We start from the raw sequence: 15,427 nt of genomic DNA, 5'->3' as shown, positions 1-15,427 counted from the left end.
AATGGAAATATTATTAAATGGCTTTTGGATTATGGATTATTATAATTTCTAACCTTAACCTGAATAATCTTAATTTGCCAACCAGCTTTAAAAAGATATTTTATTCCAATAATAATGTCTTTTTTTAGCTACTGATAAATATTGCTACCCTTTTTATTGGATCAATCTGTCAATCATTTCTCTGTTCAGTTTAACACTATGAAAAGCAGGTGAAAAAAATAAATAAATGTGTATGAAAAAGTAACTCACCCTGCGTGTAAAACTCATGTCTTTTCCAATTTCATGACAGCAACGGGTTTCACTTCCTGGAAGGGAGCCTGTGAGGACGAGGTCAACGGCATCTTAGGAGAAATCACAACATCTTCAACAAGGCATCGATTCATTCTTTATTCTGATAAACATCTGGTTCTTCAGATACATAAACAGTCACAATCACGAGCACTCTTTTCTCTACCACAGTCAACACACCGAGTCAAAAACATTACACCACCTAATGTAAGTTTCAATTTCGAGACTTGTGCCGACTATCATAAACCTTTTTTTTTTCTCTAAACTTAACTGAGGAAAGACGGCTCTGAACCTTAATGATGTCAACTCCTGGGTTTTTTGCTGAGGTCATGAAAACAAAGGACAGCTCACTGATGAACACATGGTATTAAATAAACGGCAGGAGCCTTTACCTTTAGCCGCTCAGTGTGACATGTGCACATCAGTGTCTGCCCTTCGTTCCCAGGCCTGTGTTTGTGTCCGACACATAAGGACAGCTCCGCATGGCTTCTGTTGCCAGTCCTGACATTTTTGTGCTGTGTTATTATCTCTGTTTCATTCTTTCCCTGTAATAGAACAAAGCAGCTGTCACTAGTTACTCCATGTAAATATATATATTTTTTCTCATATAAGTATATATTCATATATATCTATATATACTATCTATAGAAGTCTATATAGAATATGCATTTGGTGGTTTTTAAAAAAAAACAAACATTCAGGTACATTCACTTTACCCTGTGATTTCTTTTCTTTTTTTGCATATAAAAGATAAACGTCGATTCTAATATCGCTACAGTGTGACCACCTAACCCAGAAATACGACACAAGCATCCCAAACTTTTGTAGAAGCAAACATAACAAATGTCTGGGGCGCTGGAACCAAGTACCAGCCACAGGCATAGATATACTGAAGGAACTGCATCCACCTAGAATATAAAATAGCATATTTTTCTGGACTCCACAACAAAGTTCATAATAACTCTAACAACAGAGTTGGGTTGCACACAATTCCACAGGTGTGTATATGAGCTGGCAACAACAGGTAGGCATCTGATGGTTTTATATATATATATATATATATAAACCAACAGTATACTGTCAGTAGGAACAAGCTTAAATGCAAAAATCACAACAATTACGGGTGTGAACAGACCCTTGGCATAACACAGAATACACATACAGGCATTAATCAACAAGCCGAGGAGCTAAACCTGACCTACGGAGAACCACACCGGGCCTTTCACATCACATATAAATAATGCTTATTTTTAGAAGGGCTCAAAAATGTTGGTAAGGGTTCTACATGTTACACTGCCAGTGGCGGTTAACAATAACACATAAGACCCTCCAGAAAAGAACTGACAGGGTGGTGAAGACGGCCAATCAGTAAGTGCCTTTTCTTTTTTAATGTTTGTTGTAGAAGAAATAATGTGATGTGCTTCCATCAACAAGGACAGTACCAGGACTAGGTATATGTGCTTTTTCAACGTAGGAACTAAAGAGATGGTGGTACCGTTATTTAGGCTACAGCAATAAGCATGTCGCCATTTTTTTTTTTTTTTTTGGAGCACAGATAACTCTGAACACTGCACCAACTAAGACATCAAAGGCATTTTTGTGCTCTTTTGTTTTGTTGGCCCTTTTTTCCACAATTTACTTCCTTGACAATAGTTCCTGGAATAAAAGTGTAACTTAATGTATCCAGTTACTTTCCACAGCTACATAATACATTTCACAAAAATACAGCCTCACTGTGTACAAGCTTCAAATCAGTTCAATTTAAAATGCCACATACTGTTTATACCACAGTGGAATTTAAGCCACAAAGAGTTCACCAACTGTTGACTTAAAACCAAGCCAAATTACTTTTCCCTTTTCAAATGCAAAAGTGTGATGTGTAAAAATACAAAGTCAGAGCTACATTTATAAATAACTCTTAAAATTTACTAATGTTTTTAAAAGGAAAAATGAGTATTTAACTTTAAAAAATTACCAAAAACACTGGTTACAGTTTTTTTCTGAGCCACATCAAGATCCCAGATCATTGCTATTTTTGAACCTATCTAGTATCTTTTATATAGGACGACCTTTGCTCATACTTAAAGGACATATAATGACAACTTCCACAGTGTGGTTTCTATCTTTTTTACATACACTATATATATACTGAGACACTTAAACACAACCAAACATGGCTGTCTGCTGTTTAACAGTCTTTGTGCAGTACACATGTTGTGTACATATGTAGACTGGGTATTATAGGGAAAGTTTTACTGGAAATGTTTTCTGGGTCTGACAGTTTGTAAAGAAATGTTGTGGCATTTTGTATATGCAGAAAAAAAATCAATTTCTAAAAATATATGTATAACATACCTTTAAAACCAAAGGAAAAGTAAAATAAAAATAGTGCAATCACACGTGAAAACAAATTCTGACTTATTGGAGAAGAGTGAATTTCACCACTGATATTTCTCACACGTTGGACTATGCTACAAACCTTAGCTAGAAGAAGATGAAGTGATGCTAAAAGCAAAAGAAATACTCCCTGTGCTGCCGATTGATGATTGGACAAAGCTTGTGGGTCGGACCCACAGTAAAGGGCTCTGTGACCGTTCAAAGGCTGGACTGTTCAGTGTGGACTAGGAGCTGGTGTGTCCAACTCCCCGTCTGCTTCACACTCCTCTTGACCGGAGAAGGAGCTCAGAGCGTCCCACAGCAGGTCTGGTTGCTCACAGTGGTGGTAACACCTCCAGTGTTCCATCAGCACGTCTTTAGTGTCCATGACTTTACTGCACAGAACACAGTTGAAGGCAGAACCTGCTGCGAGGACACCGAGTCCTCCGCCACAGTCTGAGGAGGAGACGGTGCCACCGATGTCCTCCTTCCCACAGTGGTGTGACTTGACGTGTTTCTCCAGCTTGGAGAAGGAGAAAAACTCCTCATCGCAACTGCCGCATTTCACCACGTTGCGTTTCTTGTTGAGCTGTCGCCAGTAGTGGGCAGCATGTTTTACTAGTTCCTTCTCTGCCTGGCGGCAACCGCTGGCTTTCCAACCTTCAGGAGGTCCAACATGGACCTTTACCCTGTGCACGTGGAGCAAATGCATCTTCATGTCGGCAAATGTGGGAGTCACTGTCTGACAGCGACCACATTTGATCTGCAGCTCCACAGGATCTTCGCAGTCCTGCTCATCTGATGGTTCTGGTGCGCTGTCACTGATGGTGAAATGGACAGGTCATTAATATAATCTTTTTTTCCCCAAAATTACCCTTTATAAATAAAACATGCTACAAAAACATTCTTTATTAGAACAAAATGTAATCTTACCCCTCAGGAGAAACCTTAACCTCATGATGGCTAATGGAAGGCTCTACGGTCAGCACCACCTTGTGGACTTCCCTCAGATGACTAAAGTAAACACCCACATACCCAAAAGACTTCTCACAGAATTCGCAGGACAGAGATCGACGTGGACGCACCTCAGAGTGATGAAGCTTCATGTGTGTGCTCAGGCTGCCAGAGTGAGCGTAGGCTTTGCGACACACTAGACAAATGTAGGGCCGACTGTTGGTGTGACTGTTCATGTGACTCTGGAGATGATGCTTGAACTGGAAACAGCGACTGCAGGTCGGACAGTGATGAATGAGACGGCTTCCCACGAACATTCTCGGATGAGATGGAGCTCTTAGATGGAGGGCTACTGACGCTGACTGAGAAGGACCATCTGGAGATTTGGTTGTGGGAGTATTGGAAAACTGGTGACCAAGCACAAGCTCCTGTTCTTGGCCATCTGAGGTAATCGCAGGCAAACTAACCAGCTGGGGAACCGTTTCCATGAGTAAAATAGGCTTGGGTCTGATGCTGCGGTACTTTTTAGAAATATCCACTTCCTTTTGCTTGGAGGCTGGAACAACTGCTGGTGACTTCTCAGGGACCCTTCTTCGGAAGAAGGACAAGGATCGCTTTTTTCGGGCCTCAAACGCCAGCATGTCCTCCATTGTCTTCCTCTTCCGACCTCGCTTCTTACTTGGAGGCTTCTGAAGAATCCCAAACACAGGCACAACAGTGGTCTTGGCCTGGTTCTGCAAAGCAGAGCTTGATACCTGATTGTGACCCATGTTTTTGGCTGGCTCCACGGTGTTGTTTGCAGTGTTCATGGAACTTGCGTGTCCTGTCTGAAAAGACAAACCTTTCTTCTCAGGTGAGATGTTAGATGCGACCTTGGCAGCCGGGACAATAGTACTTTTCATTTTCAAGTATGGCATAATGGGAAGTTTCCCCTTGGGCGGCGTTGGAATAATCTGAACTGCTTTGCTGAAGATGGCTGGAGACAAGAGAGTGATGCTGCTCTGAGGCTGTGCTACAGTGGGCTTAGACTGGCAGAGACTGGCAGTGGTCTTACCGTCTTCTGAAGACTTACTCGGTGAGGTTTTGATAGAACTGGATTGATAATGGAAATTCTGTATGAAACCACCTGAAGCTGGTGGTTCAGACTGGTCTGTTGCCTGCTCCGGTTGAGAGCTGGGATATAGGACAGCATTGTCTGGAAGCAGTGCTGTTACAGAGATGTCAGAGGAGCCTGGGTTGATGAGGATTAGCTGCTCTGTGGGTTCCTCTTTGGGAACTATGGTTTCAGTGCACTTTGACTCCTGTTTTATCTCTGTAGTCGGTGGCACTGTGTTCACCAACAACTTACTGGTTGGGCTCACTGGCTTCATCGGAGATGTAGTGGCATCGCTGCAAGTCACCTTCGTCCTCACGGCTGGTGATGGAGGCTTTACCTTAGGTACACTCCCCTTGCTCCTCATTGGCTGGTACCTGGGGATCGGCAGTTTGAGATTCTTCTGGACTGACTGTGTTTGCTGCTGCTGCTGTTGTTGTGGTGGTGTTGTCTGAGAGGGGACAGAGGGGGGCAGTGCCACCAGGGAGAATGTGCCATCCTGACTTGCTATTTGCATAAGTGTGTAATTTTGAGTGGGCACAATGACAGATTTGGGGCTGGAGGCGGTGGTAGCCTCAGGAAGGGAAGAAGGACACTGACCAGGCAGGACTGCAGGGGAGGGGGACGGCACCACAGCTGGGGCCTTTGGAGCAATGCTCCGGAACTGAAGGCTCTTCATTAGTCAGGCTGGATCACACACCACCAACTGAAAGACAGAGATTACAACAAACCTTGGTTATTACATGAAGTCATTAAACCCCAGAAAAATCCCATTACTGGAAAAGTCTGTGTACTTTTTAAAAAGGACGTTAGCCTGTAATCTGTTAAATATAAACAAAAAGGAAATAAAGTCAATGTGTTCATTGATTTTTAAAAAAGGTATTTAGAAAGGAATATGTTAGGACCACTGGATCACATCAGCTTTTCTTTTCGAAAATCATTTGGCAAATGTAGGTATCATGTTCCCATATTAATTACACATTCTTACTAATGATTAAAAAAGCCGCTCAACGATCTTGATTATTTTTTTAGTGTGTCTGACATTTTTGATTGAAGACACCACAGCAAATAAAGTCTTTTGATTGTTTTACAATTAGTGTGCACATATTTTGGCAACAGACCTTGAATCCAGGCAATAACAATACAAATATCGCTATCATCTGAAGCCTCTTTTATTGAGGTATTCAGTTTAATGTCAACTTAATTTATAGAGAATTATTTGAAGTCATATCTGAATCACCTGGATATGTGGACAACATTGTTTAAAGTCTGACATTTCTAACACCAAAAAAAAATCATAATATGATTCGTTTAGATCACACTAACAAATTAAATGTCATATCAAATGTTCAAAAGACTCCACTCTGTCAAGAATGCAGGAGTCGGTATCGGTGTGACAAGCCACACATATGTGGTCAACATACAGCAGACGCTCTCTTTCCCCGAGCTATGGGCAGACTGCCCCCTTCTATTTGAGCCCAGCATGTAGTCATGGTCCATGCTGAGACCCTGTGAGGGGCTTCTTGCACCTCCCCTTATTTCCTGCAAAGATCAGCCAGTGGTGCATGAAGGCTGTCCAACAGCAGGATCTCGTAAATGAAGAGAAGATTCCCTCCCAAACCTCCTGTTCAATTGACTGACATTACGGCCTGGCCCGAGGCTACGAGGAAGTCCCTTCCACCATAACTGGGTAAATATTGATCGCAAACAATATTTTAGGATTACTTACTGACCACTATGGTTTTTATGCTCAGCCTGCAGGTTTCAAGGTGATACCAAAACCAATGAAACCTGACAAAAGTACAACCCTAGAGGGATGTAAAGAAATAATAATTAAAAAAAAAAACGGTTTTATTATCTCAATACAACAAACGGTTGCCATCCATCAATCAAAACTAAACGTTAGGGAAACAAACAAAGACAAATCTCTTTATATACTTTGATTTAAATGATTAGGTATGGTTTTAACAGTTTTAATGCTTTAAACTGTCTAATTGTCAACAGGTTTAAAAGTCAGATACTGATGCAGGCTCAGTTCCAACTTTGCACTCAAAATATTCATGCACACAGTAAAACAATCTGGAGGTGGTATAAAAGGAAAATATTGAAATAATAATTTCTTACAAAAAACAGTATTCCTTTTCAGAGCAGTCAAGGAGAGAGGCTTTATTTCGCTTGCAGAAAGAAAAGAAAAGAAAACTGCATAGGGCATATTGTTTAACAGCTGGAAATGTTTCTGTGGGGAGAGATTATTTATACTGTACCCCCACCGCATTACGACTCCATAAAACTGGATATATTCCTCCTCTATGTGGATAGCTGATTCCAACTCGACTGTGACTTTGGCTACAAACACAGTGGAATAAAACTGTGGGATGTGGGTTCCACTGGGCATTTAATGTGGCTCCAAAAGTAAAGAACTGGGTAGAGACATCGCTTGGCGTGTCCTTTTACCATGACGAAGTTTTTGAAAAAGTGAAAAAAAAGTGTGACATTAAAGAGAAAAAAAAGTGTGCATCAACAGCTGGAGAATCAGCCAGTGGGCCTGTTACCCTTTTGTCACAGATGATTCAGCAGACTTCATCTGACACCAGTACACACACCACACACACACACACACTCACACACACAAAAAAACAAGTTTGACCGTACATCTAGTTGTCCTTTTCCACCTGGAAAAGCAGGAAATGTTCTGTTTGCTCTTACCTCATGAAGTGATTTTTGCAACAAGTCCCTCTTTTGTTCAGGTGAATATATTAATTCGGGTGAAGGCTGGGCCAAACAAAAACATGGATTTACTTGAACAGCATTTTAAAACATTAGCATTATATTAAACTTTCATAAACATTGAGACAAACAAAATATCTTTACAGCCCAATGGTATTGTCCTCAATGACTGTACTACAAAACCACCACGTAGTTTTCAGACTCTTGTTATTTTGCAGTACAGTCCAGCATCAACTCGTGAACCACACAACGAGCCTATTTTGATGCAGCATCAGAACACATCCACACAATGTACAAGGGAAAACAAGGATTTCTTTATTAATGTAGGGCATCGTATATTAATATTTTAAAATGCTCTCCAGGCTACACTCTGTTCTACGTACTTCCTCTTTGTACTCCATAAAACCCTCGTGTGTGTCTAATCCTTGTATATTTTGCCATCTATTATTGGAGTGGGCCTCAGTGTGCAACCTCATTTGCATATTTAGCATGTTGGCAACTGTGTTTAGTATGTTGGCAACGAAAATATGTAGAGGGGCTATGGAAACAGAGTCAGACTGTCATTTCACATCATTCTCTGAATCCTGCAGTGATTCCTATTACAATCCAAGGGAAGAAAGAAAAGATGTGAACATTCTCAGCTATGCTGACAGCTTGAACCGAATACTGTGTGGTATCCTTATGTTTAGGGGCCACACAGTGAAAGGATAGTCACTGCAGTTCATCCCATGGCTCTAAATGACAGGCTCTGTTTAGAGCTGTGGGTTCCATGAACTGTGAGCTGTCGCATGCTAGGCTAATAGTCATATTTTAAAGCACTAAAAGTTAGCCTTTGGATTAGAAACCTTGTGTGATGATGATGCAATTAGCTACCGAGAAGCAACTGTCCTAAGTTTTTTTTTCCAAATTTCCTTGACTGCAAACTCAAGCCAAACTTTGAATATTGCAGAGTTCTAAACAGCTTTGCTTTATTTCTAAAGGGAACGACAGTGCGGTCTAGCAGAGGAGCAGACAGAGAGGTCACAGATGCTACTCAATCTGCTGCTGGATTTGAAACACCAACCACTCTAATCTGACTGAGGTCAAAGGTCAGAGCTAGGCTGATGCAAAAACCTCGTTTCTGGAGAGAAAAAAAAAGGGGGAGAGAAAGAGGTGGGGGTGATCCTCAGAGACAGATTATCAGGTAAAGCCAGAGGGTGAGAGGTGAGGATCTGCTGTTTACGCAGGAAACAGGTCAGGGTTGAACAGAAGGGCAGTGTGTGGACAGACCAGGCATCCACCTGGAATGGAATGACATAAACTGCAGAGTTGCACATACACACAAACTCCAGCTTACATCCTCCAATAAAGGCCCAGGTCACATGACAGTGGTTTCGAAAAGCAACAGGATGGTCAGCTGAAACAACTAGGTTACTGCTAGCTTGAAGAGCAGTTGAGTAAAGGGTTAATGCTATTCTGCATACTGGTTATATTTGGGATGGCCCAGAACCACATTTTCATGTCTACTACAGATACTACATATACAAATACTGCAAGTACATAGTACTACTATTTGCAAACACTTAATAGTTAAAACCTAAAACATAAACAAAATCTGTGTACCACAGTACAGTATTTGACACGCTTTACACAGGTGATATGATAACACAGCTAGGCTAATCGTCCGTTAAGCATATTCTGCCTTGGAGTCTCTGCTAATGTAGACCTGTCTGATCTGATCCATTAGCCAATGCTGAAATTGTTGGCAAACTTAGATCCAATTTTGGGCCCAAAGAACTGGATAGTAACTATGACTGATACTGTCGCAGTTTTGAAAAAACAAAGATTTAAACATTAATGTATACAGTAAGAATTGAGGACAGTGTTTATTGGTGGTACAGATATTTTATATTAATAATAATAATAATGATAACAATCTATCGTTTTTGGAGAAAAGCTGAGAACGGTGTGAGGATTGTTTCCATCATGTATGTGAGACTGATAGTCATCTGAGACTCAAAAGAAGAAAGAGGGGGGACTGGAATGAAGTGTGTGTGTGTGTGTGTACATATGTGGGAGGGTGGGCTAAAAAACCCAGCAGAGGTCCAAGCTCCCCCAGGTTTTAGCCCAGATGAAAGGCCAGGATCTGGGCTAGATAAGGAGGCAAATCACAGGGGGTCGGGGCCATCAGGCTGTTAGGAAGCCATGTCCAGCGGCCATCTTTATCATGCTCACCCCCCCCCCTCCCCCCACACACACACAAACACAACCACACATGCGGGTCAAATGACGTGACAGACAATGACAGGGACGAAGGGGAAGATAAATAAAATTATTCTAGCTTTTTTTTATCCTCTGCAGTGAATGTAGGTTTCCTGTGCATGATTGCGTCTTTATTGCATGCATGCTGGCCACTTACTGCAATTCAGCCCAACACACACGCACACACAAGCTAAGGTCCAGCTGCTTCTTCTACCTTTAGCCAAACGACAGCCGCAGTGAAAGGTGATGCAAGAGAGAACATTACAGCACCATATGGTATTCACGGCATGCACACAGACACATATACAAAACCGTATGTCATCTCCTGTCACCTGAGTAAATCAATTCAGGGGAGAAATCCATTCCAATTAGGTTTCGACTGCTCTGCCCTGCATGTGGATGTGGATTAATCGATACAGAAATCCCACCGCTAAGCTGCCGTCTCTGTGTTAGAATAAGGCCATATAGTTGTTTTGTTTGACTCCCTGTAATGATGAAAAGGAAAGAAAAATGTGCAATCACCTTCATTTATATTTAAACCAGAATAGGTTCCTACTAATTCACAGAAAGTCCACAAAAAAGGCATTACACTGGAAGGATAAGATGCCTTGTGAGGTAAACACGTTTAAAGACAGGATGCTATAAACCCCCAACAACCAGTAACCTTTGACCTGATGTCCAACCGGGCTGTGTGTCATCCCTGGGAAGTTGTAACACCTTCAATCACCTTTGCTGGTAGATGAATGCTGGTACATGACTTATGGACAGCGCGCAAAGACATACACACGTACAAAGCTGTCCACAGTTGAGTAGAACCGATGTGAAGCTCAGGTGACAACAGTGTGTCCAAGAGTGTGCATGTGATTAAAGGTCTGTACAAGGTTTGACTTGTGAATGTGCTTCACCCTCAGGCAGCCTCAGGACTGTGTGAGCCTTTCAGAATTCCCCCCTAACTGAACATCATCTGACCTTTTTCCCCCCACTGTGACATTTAGGTTCTCCTGAATAGGTCAAACGGCACTAAAGACCGTTAGAAAACAAAAACACAAGTAAGAACGAAACTGAAATAAAGACAACAGAACTTGATCAGCACATTCTTTTAACTCACATCTCATCAACTAAAAGGCTACATAACAACAGACAGACATAAGGATTACTCCCTTTTACTTTCAGACGGGTTTTTATCAGTTGAAAACTCCACTATCAGGTGTGGAAGAAAAGTGCCGTAAACATTTCAGATGCTTTTAAACCAGTCAGAAAAAAAAAAAAAAAAATCCCATTTACACTCACTAACATGTGGCTTTGTCTGCTGCGTGGGTGGACACAGTCAGCATTCACAGCCAGGTCAAATGTCTCTGCAACAGATACCAGGTTTTATGGGCTGCAGCTCGAGGTGGCAGTTATGTGACACTCAGGTAAACACAGTATTTTTCACTTCTTCTACTAATTTTGACAACCCAGTCTAAGTCTGTTTCCACCTTCACCTTGTTTAGCCTGACAGTCTGATGTAAAAAAAAAAAACAAAAACAAAACAAACAATGGTCCTTAAGCTGAAAAAGACGGCAATACACCAGTCAATCATAACATAATAGGAAACAGCCTTGCATTAAGAGAGCTCCATTTTAGAGCCACCATCAACTCCTTTTGCGAATTTGAAGTACTACAGTTCATCTGTTGGATCAGATGACAGAGATTAACTTTTGAATCCCATGTGCAAAAAATGTACAAACTTTACTAACTTCCTCTTTTCCCCTTCGTCTTTGGTCAAGCTTTTATTGGCCTTTGGTCAATTGCAGACATATTGGAAACTGGGGCTTGGTGCTAAGTGCTAACTCCAAAAACTAAAAATTCTCAGCATTCCCATCGTTCTTAAAATGGAACGAGAGCTTCGGCTTAATAATGTGCTTGGACAGAGAGGGGGAGAAATGAGAGATGATCAGGTCATGGCTACATGTGCTCTGTCTGTCTTAGCAATTATGCAAAAGTATTGCCACACAGTTGTGTTCTGGTTGCATGTAAATATAAGCGTACAAACTCTAAACGAAGTTACTTCTTCCTGTGACTGTGTCTTCAGACAAGAATAAAGTGTCTGATGATTCTACGTACGAGAGGAAAGGTAGATATCAGAAAGTAGGACGTGGAGGATTGCGAGATCATTAAACCTTCAGAGCCTGCACAGGTAAACAACAGGACAACTCCACCTCCAGCCTCTGATGGGGTCTGCAAGGAATTCATAAAAGTTAACACAATCAAGGCAAAGTGACGGCACTGCCAACTCAACTGGGACACGAAGGAGGCACCTGCATCCTGGTCTCCACTTAATGACTGCTCAGCCGCCGGGGGAACTTAGATGGGGCCCCTGGAAGGAAGAAAGGGGCGGTGGAAGCTGCCAGTTAGCTAATTTTAGGAACTCTGCATCGCTGATGAAAATACAGAGAGGAGGTGTGGTGAAATGGGGAAGTTTTTGGTTTCCTTCTCAACTTTTGTGAATTTCATTGTGGTTAGTTTCATTAGCGAGTGAAGGATCACTTCACCACAAGACTCTGTTTGATTACTCTCTCTCTTTCTTTCTCTCTCTTTTTTATTTTTCTGTCTTCCTCCTCTGCTCTGGCTCCCTCTTTCATTCTCACCTCCCTCCTCTTCTGCCTGTACCTGTCTAAATAAACAGCGCTGTGTTGGATGCTAATTAGAGCAAGTTCAGGGACGTGATAAGCCAGGAGACAGATAAACAGCAAAGTGGGGAGGAGACAAAATGATATGGATGGGGGTGGAGGTGGGGGTAGCCCACCCCAAGGGCAGAGCAACACAACACAGACACAAACATACTGGCTTTGCAGTGAAAGGCAGTGCAAAGTGGGGGTTTTTTTTCTATCTACAGTATCTGTGCATAGAAAAGCTAAGGCCAGCAGTAAGGTAGGGGATTTACCAAAGGTGGTTAAGCGAAGGGTTTAATTAGACCATGAAGTAGAGATTTGGCCAGAGAAAAGTGAGCGACATCCGTCTTATATAACGATGGCTGCTCCATGTTACTCAGAGTGAGATGAAAGAATTATGCAGATGAAGCCGGCAGTTCTCCTGTTAGTGTGAAGTTTGCTTCATAAAACAGGTCAATTCAAAGCAGAGAATGTTTATATTATATAAAAAGTTAGGTGTAATCTTGAGAAGGTCACATTACCTACAAAAACAAGTACAGTAATATCATATATGTTTGAAAATACAATTTTTGTCATTTCCAGAACTAAAAACTTTGGTAGTTTTGTAAAGAAAAACTTTTTTTTTTTTTTAAATATCAATTTGAAAACGTTTTGACACAGTACATCCAATACAATAACAACAGTTATTTCCAGTGACCAAAGTTCTGCCAACGACCGCCCCAGAACTGCATCATGTCGAGTTGTTTCTGAACAGAAACATGAATCCTCCATCATCTCTTCATGCCATCTCACTACAAGTCTCTAAAAGAGTTTCTCCCCCTTGACGGCAAAAACTCTTATCTTCAAGGTTGTAACGAGGTAAATTCTTCATGTCCCCCCGTCTCTGGACTGCAGAAGTTAGACATCTGTGAAGGTGTCTCTGCTGAGTTATCAAAAAGATTTTAAATTCCGTTTGGCGAGACCAAAGGCCGTCAAAGAGCATAATAATCAGCGCTGCCGCTATTAAATAAATATATTAAAAAAAGCTGTTGAATTGAACAGAAAGGTTCTGCTCTATTTGGGAGGAAAAGGTGCAGAAAGACACCCAAGGAAAGATGATGAACTTGTGTATTATTAGTAGCATGGACAGGCGTGATGCTAAGTGATGATGTAAACAAAGCATTTAATGTCAGTCAGACATGTTTCGTGATTTAAGGAGATCTTAAGATCCCAGATTATGGCCAGATTGGTCATGGCAGGTGTGGGGTAAACCTCACCATTACAAGGACCGGCGTTCATAAGCTTTTAATCTTACGTTAAATCCAGCACAAATACAAATGGAGTGTGGAAGATAGAGAGAGCATCACAACAGATATCTAAGAGATTGTGACGAGAGGAAATGGAGGAAATGTGATGGCTGGATAGATGAGCTATTTTTATAATGAGGTCAGTGTGAGCTCAGGGATTTCTTTTCTCCAGGGAGACGTGCGCACACATATCCACACACAGGAATTGTGGCAATATATTACTCTTCTTTCATGGGACCACCTCTGTCCACTGGATTTGAGGAGCAGGAGACAGATGAGGATTAAAAGAAGCAGATGTGGTGGATTTATAGGTTTTGACTATTGTCCAACTACTTTAATTTTCTAGCTCAGGCATTTTAGCTTGAAGAATGACTCTTTACTTGTTGAACAACTCGAACATTTCTGCATCTTCTGCATGTTTGTCTGCTGTTATAGAACCAACCGTCACCGCAACACCTACTTTTACAACCATTTGTTGGTGTCATTTTGGAGGCGGTGCGCTGTCTATCCATCCACTGTTTTTTCTATGCTCAGGATGACATCGAATCCTGGAAACAATCCTAACAGTGACTAGATTAAGGCAGGGTGAACATTTTGCAGGGTCTATTCCAGGGCCACATATTAAGACAATGAAACATTTACACTGATGCTGTTGCAAATTTGGTGTCTAATAATGTAAAAAAAAAATAAAATTAACTCCAAAATATTATTTACTTAGTAATTTATCAAGAGAAAATATGTTTTTATCTTAAAACTTCTGAGCTGTCATTTACCTACTGGGTGACTGCGTCTCCTCTTCCTGGGTGGTGAACGTCCCCTTTTTGCTGGACTCCACTCTGGAAGACAAAAAAAAAAAAAAAAAAGCACTATAATTTTAAAATAAATCCATGATAGACCTGAACTTACAATCTTGGATTGTGCACAATGCTTTAAAAAGGTGATTCTCAACTGGTAGGTGGCAACCAAAAACTGGGTCGTGAACTACTTTTAGTGGGTTGCCGGCCTTTGCCATCATAGAAGAAGACACGCAAACCATAGCTATAAATGTGAATTGAGCATGGTGTAGTATTGGTACGACACAGGCTTCTTACATTGAGCACTAAGGTGGATAAAAACCTCAGGGTGTTTTGTGTCTTGTGCAGTGAGGTGTTGTAAACGAATGAAGCTGTCAAAACTGAAGCGGCATTTGGAAACAGAGGAGCTTTCTCTTAGATAATAAAAGAGTGTTACACAGATGGGTTCAATGAAAGGAATAATTTCCCTTATAAGGTTAATAGAACTGAACAAAAAAACAATTTAGAGGGTTCAATATGTTGACTTATATACATATATATGTGCTTATTTCAAAGTTTGGCCAGGAGCTTAATCCATAAATGACAGGAAGTACTTTGTGACAGTGCAGACGACAAGGTGTCTCTGATGTGATCTGTCTACGTCAGGGTAGAAACAGAAACACAGTGTAAAGGGAGAGTGCACAAGGTCTTTTTCTGCTTTTTTCCTTCTTCACACACACACAGACAGGAACACACAGGCACACATATACACTCTAAACGGCTGTCTTTTTATTTAGCTGAGCGAGCGCTCGTTTAGCTGTGTCTCTGTGTCTCAGTAGTTGGGGACGCAGGCTGCCCACTCAGTCAGATCCAGCCATATTAAATAAATAAGGAGTGCTCTTCTGTGTAAATTATTCATTTAACATGCCTTATCCTCTTCAAAAAACCTTGTTAGAGCAGCTCAGGAGCAGAGGGGGTGAGGCGGTGGGGGACAGGCGGGGGGGGCGAGTGGAGGGGAGCAGGGGGGCGGCATGC

At 41.5% G+C, this 15,427-nt stretch overlaps 1 protein-coding gene across 25 annotated transcripts in view; it reads right to left on the bottom strand.

Moving 5' to 3' along the window:
- znf438 (zinc finger protein 438) overlaps positions 1–15,427 on the bottom strand; it is a 55,047-nt gene that overhangs the window by 17,801 nt on the left and 21,819 nt on the right. For 19 of the 25 annotated variants that reach the window (XR_003049334.1, XR_003049335.1, XR_003049333.1 and 16 more), the window contains 4 exons: positions 14,393–14,455; positions 3,598–5,417; positions 681–3,485; positions 250–341 (listed from right to left, as the gene is read on the bottom strand). Coding sequence is in view for 1 of the 25 variants with exons in the window: in XM_025054387.1 (XP_024910155.1) it covers positions 2,900–3,485; positions 3,598–5,390 (2,379 nt within the window). In the remaining 24 variants the exon portion in view is untranslated. Of the gene's footprint in view, positions 1–249; positions 342–373; positions 3,486–3,597; positions 5,418–14,392; positions 14,456–15,427 lie in introns of those variants that run through there. The other 6 variants (XR_003049336.1, XR_003049337.1, XR_003049320.1 and 3 more) reach the window with 4 other exon arrangements.

This window comes from Cynoglossus semilaevis, chromosome 3, assembly GCF_000523025.1.
Source record: "Cynoglossus semilaevis isolate Cse_v1.0 chromosome 3, Cse_v1.0, whole genome shotgun sequence".
Lineage (NCBI taxonomy): Eukaryota > Metazoa > Chordata > Actinopteri > Pleuronectiformes > Cynoglossidae > Cynoglossus > Cynoglossus semilaevis.
Note: the sequence above shows the minus strand (reverse complement) of the source record. Positions and strands in the feature narration are given on the sequence as shown.